The 12212-nt window shown below is 36.3% G+C and overlaps 1 protein-coding gene across 1 annotated transcript in view; it reads right to left on the bottom strand.

Annotated features, from left to right (window-relative positions):
• Window positions 1–10203: 10203 nt before the first annotated feature.
• C8H11orf65 (chromosome 8 C11orf65 homolog) overlaps window positions 10204–12212 on the bottom strand; it is a 108277-nt gene continuing 106268 nt past the window's right edge. The window contains exon 8 of the mRNA XM_065883121.1: window positions 10204–10271. Within this exon, the coding sequence (XP_065739193.1) occupies window positions 10204–10271 (68 nt within the window). The remainder of the gene's footprint in view (window positions 10272–12212) is intronic.

Here is a 12212-nt window from a genome sequence, read left to right as displayed (position 1 = left end):
AATTGCTTTGGCTATTCTGGATCATGTGTGTTTCCATACAATTTATAGAATTATTTGTTTGGGTTCTGTGAAAAATGCCATTGATATTTTGATAGGGATTGCATTGAATCTGTAGATTGCCTGTGGTAGTATGGTTATTTTAATAATATCAATTCTCCCAATCTACAAGCACAGTATATCTTTCTATTTGTTTGTGTCATCTCAGTTTCTTTCGTTAATGTCGTATAGTTTTCTGAGTACAGGTCTCTTACCTCCTTGTTTAGATTTTTTTCCTAGATAATTTATTCTTGTTGATGCAGTTGTAAATGGAATTGTTTCCTTAATTTTTCTTTCTGAGAGTTTGTTTCTGAGATTTTTGCATATTAATCTTGTGTCCTGCAACTTAACTGAATTCCTTTATTAATTCTCATAGGTTTTTGGTGGCATCTTTAGGGATTTTTATGTCTAGTATCATGTCATATGCAAACAGTGACAGTTTTACTTTTCCTTTCCAATTTGGATTCCTTTTATTCCTTTTTCTCATGTGATTGCTATGGCTAGGACTTCCAATACTATGTTGAATAAAAATGGTGAGATTGAGCATCCTTGTCTTGTTCCTGATCTTAGAGGGAACACTTTCAGCTTTTCACCATTGAGTATTATGTTGGCTGTAGGTTTGTTGTATATGGCCTTTATTATGTTGAAGTATGTTCCCTCTATTCCACTATGTTGAGGGTTTTTATCATAAATGGATGTTGAGCTTTGTCAAAAGTTCTTTTCTGCATCTATTGAGATGATCATGTGATTTTTATCCTTCAATTTGTTAATGTGGTGTATTTCATTGATTTGTGGGTGTTGAATTATCATTGCATCCCTTGAATAAATCCCACTTCATGGTATATGATCCTTTTAATGTATGGTTGAATTCCACTTAGTAATATTGTGTTGAGGATTTTTGCATCTGTTTTTGTCAGTAATGCCTGTAATTTTCTTTTTTTGTGTTGTCTGTCTGGTTTTGATATCTGGGTGATGCTGGTCTTAGAGAATAAGTTCAGAAGCATTCCTTCCTCTTCAATTTTTTGGAATAGTTTGAGAAGAACAGGTGTTAACTTTTATTTAAATGTTTGGCAGAATTTACCTGTGAAGTCATCTGGTCCTGGACTTTTGTTTGTTGGGAGGTTTTTTAAAAGTATTGATTCACTTTCATTATTGGTGTTTGGTTTGTTCATATTTTCTATTTCTTCCTGATTCAGTCATGGGAAATTTTACATTTCTAGGAATTTGCCCATTTCCTCTTGGTTGTCCATATTATTGGCATATAATTGTTCATAGTAATCTCTTATGATCCTTTGTATTCCTGTGGTGTTGATTGTAACTTATGATGATTCTGACTAAAGGTTTTATCAATTTTGTTTATCTTTCAAAGAACCACCTCTTAGTTTCATTAATCTTTTCTATTTTTTGTTTTTAGTCTCTATTTCATTTATTTCTGCTCTGATTTTTATGATTTCTCTCCTACTAACTCTGGGTTTTGTTTGTTCTTCTTTTTCTAGTTCTTTTAGGTCTAACTTTAGGTTGTTTATTTGAGATAATTCTTGTTTCCTGAAGTAGGATTGTATTGCTGTAAACTTCCCTCTTAGATCTGCTTTTGCTGTGTCCCATAGATTTTGGATCATTGTGTTTCTATTTTCATTCATCCTCGGGTAGTTTTTAATTTCCTCTTTGATTTATTTAATGACACATTGGTTGTTTCGTAGCATGTTGTTTAGCCTCCCCATCTTTGTGTTTTTTGCAGGTTTTTTTCTTGTAGGTTGATTTCTAGTGTCATACCATGTGGTCAGAAAAGATACTTGATGTGATTTCAGTCTTCTTAAATTTATTGAAACTTGTTTTGTGGCCTAGCATGTGATCTATCCTGGAGGATGTTCCACATGCATTGAAAAAATGTATATTCAGCTACTTTTGACAAATGTACTGTATGTATCTATTAAGTTCATCTGGTCTAATGTGTCATTTAAGGCCAGTCTTTTTCTGTATTGATTTTGTCAGATTATCCATCCATTGATGTAAATAGGGTTTTAAAGTCCCTACTAAATACTATGTTACTGTTAGTTTCTCCCTTTATGTCTATTATTATTTGCTTTATATATTTAAGTATTCCTATGTTGGGTGCATCTATATTTACAATTGTTTTATCTTCTTTTTGGATGGATCCCTATATCATTAAGTAATGTCCTTCTTTGTCTCTTGTTACAGTACTTGTTTTAAAATCTATTTTCTGTGATACAAGTATTGCTGTCCTGGTTTTCTTTTAATTTCCATTTGCATGGAATACTTTTTTCCATCCCATCACTTAGTCTGTGTGTGAAGTGAATCTCCTGTAGGCAGCACATATGTGGGTCTTGTTTTTCTACCCATTCACCTACTCTGTGTCTTTTGATTGGAGCATTTAGTACATTTAAAGTAATTAGTGATAGACATGTATTTATTGTCACTTTGTTAATTGTTTTCTGGTTGTTTTCATGGTTCCTTTTTTGTTTTTTCTTTTGCCCTCTTTCCTTGTGATTTGATGGCTATCTTTAGTTTTATGTTTAGATTCCTTTCTCTTTCTTGTGTGTCTGTTATTGGTTTCTGGTTTGTGGTTACCACGAAGCTCACATATAACATGGTATAAGTTACATAATCATTTTAGTTGATCTCTTAAATTCAAATGCATTCTAACCAGTCTACATTTTTACTCCCCTATCCCAATGTTTAATGTCTTTGACATCGTATTTTACATCTTTTTGTGTTGTGTATTTCTTTATTTATTGTGTATATAGATGGTTTACTACTTTTGTCTTTTAACCTTTATACTAGTTTTATAAGTGGTTGAACTACTACCTTTACTGTGTGTTTCCCTTTACCAGTGAGATTTTTCTTTTCATAATTTTCCTTTTTATAGCTGTGGACTTGCCTTTTCTGCTTAGAGAAGTCCCTATAATGTTTCTTTTTTTGTTTTTTTCTGGCCATGCCACGTGGCACGCAGAATCTTAGTTTGCCAACCAGAGATCAAACTCATGCCCCCTGCAGTGGAGGCACAGAGCCCTAACCACTGAACTGGCAGGGAATTCCCTATAACATTTCTTATAAAGCCAGTTTAGTGGTGCTGAACCATTTTAGCTTTTGCTTGTCTTTGAAACTCTTTATCTCCCCTTTAAGTCTGAACGATAGCCATGCCAGCTAGAGTATTCTTGGTTGTAAGCTTCTTCCTTTCATCACTTTGAATATATCATGACACTCCCTTCTGGGCTACAAAATTGTTGCTGAAAATTCACTTGATAGCCTTATGGAGATTTCTTTGTATGTTACTAATTGCTTTTCTCTTGCTACTTCTAAGATTCTCTTTAATTTTTACGATTTTACTTTTTTTTTTTTTAATTTTTTTCTTTTGGCCATGCCATGCAGCTTGTTGGTTCTCAGTTTTCCAACCAGGGATGGAACCCAGGCCACAGCAGTGAAAGCCCAGGATCCTAACTCTATGCCACCAGGAAACTCCCTTTGCAATTTTAATTATAATGTGTCTTTATGTGGACATCTTTGGATCATCTCGTTTGGAACTCTCTGTGCTTCCTGGACTTGAATGTCTGTTTCTTTCCCCTCGTTAGGAAATTTCTCAGTAATTATTTCTCAAATAAGTTCTCTGCCCCTTTCTCTCTTCTTCTAGGACCACTGTAATGCAAATGTTAGTATGCTTTATGTTGTCTTAGAGGTCTTGTAAACTATCCTCATTTTTTTAAATTCTTTTTTCATTTCTCTGTTCAGCTTGGGAATTTCCACTACCATGTCTTCCAGATTGGTGATCCATTCCTATGTATTATCTAATCTACTATTGATTCCTTCTAGTATATTTTTTATTTCAGTTATCTTATTCATCAACTCTTTTTGGTTCTTCTTTATATTTTCAAACTGTTCGTTTAAATGGTCATGGTGTTCTCCATTCTTCTCCAGAGTTCATTGAGCACCTTTATGATCTATACCTTGAACTCTTTATCTGGTAGATTCCTTATCTCTACTTTGTTTAGTTCTTTTTCTGATATTTTGTCTTATTCCATTGTTTGGAACATAAATTTCTGTCTTCTCATTTTGCCCAATTCTCTGTGTTTATTTCTATGTACTAGGTAGGTTGGTTACATTTCCCAATCTTCCCAAGCCTTATTTAGGAAACATCCTGTGGGGCGCAGCAGCACACTCCTCTCTGGTTAAGAGGTATATGTTCTAGTGTACCCCCTACGTGGGCTGCCTGTGCACTTCTGTTGTGACGTGGCTGGCCCCAACCCCGCTGGCTGCAAGACCATGTCTTGTACGGCAGCTGTGGGCCCACTGGAAGGTGGGGTAGGCTTCCTATGTGGTTGTCTGTGTGACTCAGGGGCATTCGGGATTGGTGCTGTCCCACTGGTGAGAGAGGCCAGGTCTCCACATGGCTGTCTGTACAGCTGAGGCCTCAGGGTTAGTGCCAGCCTGCTGGTGGACAGGGCCAGGTCCCCAGCACTAATAGGCTAGAGGGAGGATTCCAAAATGGCACTGGTGTTACCAGTGCTAGATTAAGCTCCCCAAAATGGCTGATGCCTCCATCCCCAGGGGGAGTCCTGATTGCTTCTTGCCTCTCTGGGAGGTTCTCTAAGATCACTAAGTGGGTCTGACCCAGGCTCCTTTCAAACTACTGCCTCTGCACTGGGACTCAGAGCATGTGAGATGTTGCATGCACCCTTTAAGAATGGAGTCTGTTTCCTGTAGCCTTCTGGCTCTCCCTAATTTAAGTCCTGCTAATTTTCAAAGCCAGACACTCTGGGGGCTCATCTTCTCAGTGCAGAATCCCCAGGCTGGGGAGCCTGATGTGGGGCTTGGACCCCTCACTCCTTGGGGAGTACCTCTGTGATACTGATATTCCTTCCATTCGTGGGTCGCTGACCCTGGGTTGTGGGTCCTGACTATACCATGTCCACCGTTCCTACCTGTCTTATGGCTCCTTCTTTAATGGAAAATCTTTTCTGCTAGTCTTCAGGTCATTCTCACAGATAGTTGCTCTGTAAGTAGTTATCATTTTGGTGTTTCCATGGGAGGAGGTGAGTTCAGAGTCTTCGTACTCTACCATCTTGGCCCTCACATTGTGTTAAATTATTGCAGTGTAAAGCAACATGGACAAGTGGATTTCATAGACATCTCAAACATATTCATGGCATAAAAAGGCCAAAAAACAATGAAAATAATCCTGATGTGTCAATGCCTTCTACTTCTAAGTAAGGCATACCATTGCTGCACAAACTCTTCCTGATATTAGAAGAGCCCGTTTTATGAAGCCAGTATTACCCTGAAGTCAAAAATACAAGAATTACAAGAAGAACAAAACAAAACAAAACTGAAGACCAATATCATTCATGAATAGATGCAAAAGGCCTTACCAATATTAACGAGTCAATTCCACCAATATAAAAGAGATAATACAACATGACCAAATGTATGAAGTGTTGTACAAAGTGAGGAGGTTTCATAGACCAAAGTGAGCAGGAACAAGGAAGTTATAGTGGGCATTGTCAGTTGGTTAGAACAGTTACTTCCCTTATATGGAGCAAAGGGAAGTCTTGGAGCCAGGTTAGGTAATTTTTGCTGAGCAGGAAAGTGCTGATTGGTTGATATAGGCCTACCTCTTCTGGGAGAGCCGAGCACAGAAATTTAAGTTTTGGTTTACTAACATGGGGCTTAGCATAAGCAACTCTATCTTGGGCATAGTCTGGACACTTTAACCTGGGTATCAAGAAATATTGTTGATGTTTTATACAGATGGCCAATAGGTACATGAAAAGATGCTCAACATCGCTAATTATTAGAGAAATGCAAATCAGAACCACAATGAGGTGCCACCTCACATTGGTCAGAATGTCTATTGTTAAAAAGTCTACAAATAACAAATGCTGGAGAGGGTGTGGATAAAAGGGAACCCTCCTACACTGTTGGTGAGAATGTAAGTTGGTGCAGCCACTATGGAAAACAGTATGGAGGTTCCTCAGAAAACTAAAAATAGAATTACCACATGAAATGAAAACAGAATTACCAATAGAAATCCCACTCCTGGGCATATATCCAGACAAAACTATAATTCAAAAAGATACATGTACCCCTATGTTCATAGCAGCACTATTCACAAGAGCCAAGACATGGAAACAACCTAAATGTCCATTGACAGATGAATGGACAAAGAAGATGTGGTACATATATACAATGGAATGCTACTCAGCCATAAAAAAAGAACAAAATAATGCCATTTGCAGCAACATGGATGCAACTAGAGGTTATCATACTAAGTGAACAAAGTCAGAAAGAGAAAGACAAATACCATATGATATCACTTATATGTGGAATCTAAAATATGACACAAATGAACATATCTATGAAACAAGCAGACTCACAGACATCGAAAACAGACTTTTTTTTTTGGTTACCAAAGGGGAAAGGTGGGAGGGAGGGATAAATTAGGAATTTGGTATTAACATATACACACTACTATATATAAAATAGACAATCAACAAGACCCTACTGTATAGTACAGGTAAGTCTACTCAATATTCTGTAATAACCTATATGGGAAAAATAACCTATATCCTGAAAAATAATGTATATATGTATAACTGAACCACTTTGATGTAAACCTGAAACTAACACAACATTGTAAATCAACTATATCCCAACATAAAATAAAAATTAAATTAAAAAAGAAAAAATGGTAACTTGGACTCTATTAAAATTAAATACTTTTTCTCCTCAAAAGACATCATAAAAAAATGAAAACACCCACAGACTGGCAAAACAGTATCTGGTAAATGGTTTGTTTTTAGACTATATTAAAAAATCTTTTAACACAATATGAAATAAACAATTTAGAACTGGCAAAAGATTTGAATAGATACTTCACCAAAGAAGATACCAAGTGGCAGATAAGCATGTTAAAGATCTTCAATATCATAAGTCATTTAGGAAATGCAAACTAAAATCACAATGAGATGCTATTCACTATACATCCCCTAGAATTAAAACATTCGACAGCACAAAGTGACATAAACCAAGTGGAGCTACTTAAGTTCATTGCTGGTGGAAATGCAAAATGGTACAGCCACTTTAGAAAAATAGATTCTTATAAACATTTGCTAAAATGACCATATTATCCAAGGCGATCTACAGATTCAGTGCAATCCCTACTGAATTACCAATGGCATTTTTCACAGTACTGGACCAAAAATTCTTTAAAGTTGTATGGAAACACAAATAGCCAAAATAATCTTGAGAACAGAGCTGGAGGAATCAGACTCCCTGACTTCAGACTATACTACAAATCTACAGTAATCAAAGCAGTATGGTACTGGCACAAAAAAAGAAATGTAGATCAACGGAACATGATAGAAAGCCTGGAAATAAACCCAGGCACGTATGGTCAATTCATCTACAACAAAGGAGGCAAGAATATACAGTTGTGAAAAGGCAGTCTCTTCGATAACTGGTGCTGGGAAAACTGGACAGCTACATGTGAAGGAATGAAATTAGAACAGTCTCTAACACCAAATATAAAAATAAACTCAAACTGGATTAAAGACCTAAATGTAAGACCGGATAATATAAAACACCTAGAAGAAAACATAAGCAGAACACTCTTTGCTATAAATTGCAGCAATATTTTTTTGGATCCGTCTCCTAGAGTAATGGAAACAAAGCAAAAATAAACAAATGAGACCCAGTTAAACTTAAAAGCTTTTGCACAGCAAAGGAAATCCTAACCAAAATGAAAAGACGACCTACAGAGTGGGAGAAGATATTTGCAAACATTGTAACTGACAATTTCCAAACTATATAAACAACTTATACAGCTCAATATAAAAAAAAACCCAATCAAAAAAAATGGGCAGAAGACCTACATAGACATTTCTCCAAAGAAGACATAAGGATGGCCAACAGGCACATGAAAAGATGCTCAACATTGCTACTTATTAGAGATGCAAATCAAAGTCAAATAGGTATCACTTCACACCAGTCAGAATGGCCATCATCAAAAAGTCTACAAATAACAAATGCTGAAGAGGGTGTGGAGAAAAGGAAGCCCTCCTACACCATTGGTGGGAATGTAAACTGGTACAGCCACTATGGAGAACAGTATGGAGGTTCCTTAAAAAACTTATTATAGAACTACCCTATGACCCAGCAATCCCACTGCTGGGCATATATCTGAAGAAAACCATGGTTTGAAAGGATACTGCACTCCATTGTTCATTGCAGCACTGTTTTCAATAGCCAAGACATGGAAGCAACCTAAATGTCCATCAACAGAGGAATGGATAAAGAAGATGTGATACATATATACAGTGGAATACTAGCCATAAAAAAGACAAAATAATGCCATTTGTGGTAACATGGATGGACCTATCATATTAAGTGAAATAAGTCAGACAAATAAATATTATGATATCACTTATATGTGAATATTAAAATGACACAGATGAAATTATTTCCAAAACAGAAAGAGACTCAGACTTAGAAAACAAATTTATTTATTTACCAAAGGGGAAGGGGGAGGGATAAATTAGGAATTTGGGATTAACAGATACACACTACTACGTATAAAATACACAACAGGGATCTACTGTATAGTACAGGGAACTATATTCAACATCTTGTAATAAACTATAATGGAAAATGATCTGAATATATATATATATATATATGAATCACTTTGATGTACACCTGAAATGTAAAGCAAGTATAGTTCAATAAATAATAGATATTTAAACATATAGTTATTGTTTACCTCAGCAATTCCACTCTGAGTTATTTCCCAAGAGAAATGAAAATATGTATCCCCATAAAGACTTGTACATGAATGTTCATAGCAGCTTTATCCACAATGATCCCAAGCTGGAAAAAAACAATTGTCCATCAACCTGCTGAATGTTTAAAGAAATTGTGGTATAGCCATGTAATGGAACATAAGCCATTATAAAAGCAATGAACTACTGAAATATGCAACAACAAGAATGAATTTCAAAAGCATAATTCTAAAGAAGCAAGACCAAGAAAGACTACATATAGTATCATTCCATTTATGTGACATTTTAGAAAAGGCAGAATTGTAGTGATTGAAAGGAGATCAGTCCCAGGGGAACGGCATGGGGTGGGTGGATTGACTGCAAAGATGTACAGTTTGGGGGTGATGGAAATGCATGATACCTTGATTGTGGTGAAAACTGCATAACTATATATATATATAGAGAGAGAGAGAGAGAGAGAGAGATATGTATTTGTCAAACTGAGTACTTACAATAGGTGAATGTATATGTAAATTATATGAATAAATCTGATTTTTTTTCTTAAATATACATTAGGTCTCTGACTGCTGAATTTTTTATGCTTGGGAGTATAAGCCTCTGGTCTGTTAGGACTGTAGACAGTTACAGTGTGATAAGTGTGATGATGGTTAGTAGTAGAGGGTTTTTATGGGAAGGTACAGTAATTCAGACTTGGAGGGTATGGTAGGCTTTGTTCCTTGACCTAACAGTCATTTCCAGTTTTCTATTCTTCCCACTGTGGAAACTAAGAGATAGATTTTTGCTTTTCTGGCTCCTTTAGCTAATGGTGCCCCTGTAACCCAGTTTTGTTCAAAGATGCCTAAGCTGAATGGCACCAGGGATTCTAGTAAGGCTTTTGCATTCTAATAAAAGGAGAACTTGCTACACTGCCCTTTTTCTTTTTTAATGAAGAAAGGGCTCTGCCTGATAGAAATGCACAAATAAAGAATGCTTCAAATAAAGAAGAAAAACAATCAGACTGAGGGGTTGTTTTGCACCTAAGTATAATATTTTTATTTAAGTATGATTGTTAGAATACTACAGTTTCGCAGAATACCGGGAATAATTTCTACATTTTCCATGGCTACTGTATTCAGTCTGATGTTCTATTTCTGTTTAATCCTCCTTACTTTTAATTGGCCTAGATTCTGTGCCAAGAATATACAAGTCATTCCAGCCAGAATAAACTATCTCTGATGGAATCAGGGCTTGAAGGGTTAAAGCTCAGAAAAGAAATTATAGTTTATAATTATATATTTTTATATAGTTATAATTATATTCCATAAGTGGAATCAGGCCTTAGTCTAGTAAAAGTTGGTCCTTCATAAATATTGTCAAATGAAGTAACTTCTTGTGTTCACATTTCCTCTTCCAATATATCTTTATAGTCATATTTTTTTTCCTGTGCTTGCTCAAACCTGAAACCTAGAGAGGAATGACAAATATTTAGAAAGATGCAAGATATGACAGGATATAGACTTATTCAATATGCTACTGCATTCCAGGTAAGGTCTATTCCACATTCCTTCTCACCACTCTTAGAGCAGATATCTTTATATCCTATTTAACCAAAACAATAAATGTCCAAAATTCTGAGATCATCCTACTTTTCACTACCATATTTTATTGTCCATCTTTACAAAAGGCTCTGTAGGATCTGGGTTTGGGGTTTGACCTACTACTAGCTAGCTCTGTAATTTTTTTTTTTTTTTTTGCTAGCTCTGTAATTTGAAGCAAGTTATTTAACCTTTGTCTCAATGTCCTCATCTATAAAGGGGGTAGATGGGGATGATAATAGCACATGCCTCAGCATATTTTTGTGAGAACTAAGTGTGATGGTGCATGTAAAGAACTTGGCATTTAGTTAGTACTCCACAATTAACTATTAGCTAACAGTTCTTTATTCACAAACGAAGAGAAGCCATTTCTGTCCCTAGAGCTAAAGCTTCCAAATTCTGGATTTGATTTCCTCATGCTTCTTGAAGAAGTGGCACACATTCCCTCCTCTTTTCAATGCCAGCATCTTCAATATATCACCTTCTACTGCCTTCAGTTATGATGCAGATCTCCATTACTTAAAATAATTTTCACTTGCTATTATGCTCCTTCCAATTACCATGCTGTTTCTTTTCACAATAATCTCTTTTAGCTCAGTAATTTATATTATCTGCTTCCATTTTTGTACTTGTCATTCCTTTCAAGTACAAAATTCCTGCCATTGAGACTCTACTATGTTCTACACATTGGGAACTCAGTAGCAAACAAAACAAATAACTTCCTGCCCTCAAGTGACGACAGTTGCCTAACCCTAAACCTGTTCTCCAGAAGGCCATCAACTGCATTAAACCCCTGAAGTGGAAACCACAGTGTGTTTGAGGACCAGGCTAGATGCCAGTGATGCCGGGTTGTGAGCCAGGGGGAGAGAGTGGGACATGATAAGGGTGGAAAGCTAGACCAGAGCCAGAGTGCCATGATAAAGTTAAGGTTTTATTCCAAGTGCAGTGGAAAACTATAAGAGGCATCACAGGTAGTCGTCGTTAAGAGTATGGGTTCTAGAGCTACCTAGTCTCAATTCAAATCCTGGCCCTCACAGTAACTGACCTTGAGCAAGTAACTTGGCATCTCTTTGCTTGTCTGTAAAATGTAGGTAATAGAACCTGTCTCGTTGGGTTGTTCTGAAGATCAAATGAATCAATTTTATAAAACACTCTAAGACAGCACTTCCACATGGTAATTGCTAAAGAAGAGTTTGTTAAATAAGTGTTTTGTTTTAATTATGCTGATTTAAATTTGTAGATCACTACCTGTTGTGTGGGGAATGGACTGGAGGAGTATAAGTTTGGAGACCATTGCAGAAGCCTGCAGAGGGATGATGGCAACTTGGACTGTGGTGGTGGCAATGAGTTGGAAATAAGTGGATAGGTTCAAGCTAATAATAGCTAACATTTATAGAGTACATACTATGTGCCAAGCACTATTCTATGCTCTTTACATATATTATCTCTTATTACCTCACAACAATATATGAGCTAGGTACTATTGTTATTTTCATTTTATAGATGAGGAAATTGACCAAGTAACTGGCCCAAGATCATACAGACAGTAAACAGTAGAGCCCAAAATCAAAACCAGGCAGTTATGAATCAGCACTCCATAATTATAACCTCTTTGTTTTACTGCCAATCACAGATGACAGTGGGACAGAACTCATACACTCAGATTATATGAAAACTATAATTAGGCTTTGGCTATGTTAGAATTATTGATACTTCTGGAATAGCATTTATTTTGCCAAGTGAAGTTTGCTCATTAAAAATTTTTACTGAGGGCTTCCCTGGTGGTGCAGTGGTTGAGAGTCCGCCTGCC

This window comes from Phocoena phocoena, chromosome 8 (genome assembly GCF_963924675.1).
Source record: "Phocoena phocoena chromosome 8, mPhoPho1.1, whole genome shotgun sequence".
In the NCBI taxonomy this organism is placed as follows: domain Eukaryota; kingdom Metazoa; phylum Chordata; class Mammalia; order Artiodactyla; family Phocoenidae; genus Phocoena; species Phocoena phocoena.
This window is presented reverse-complemented; position numbering and strand designations above follow the sequence as displayed.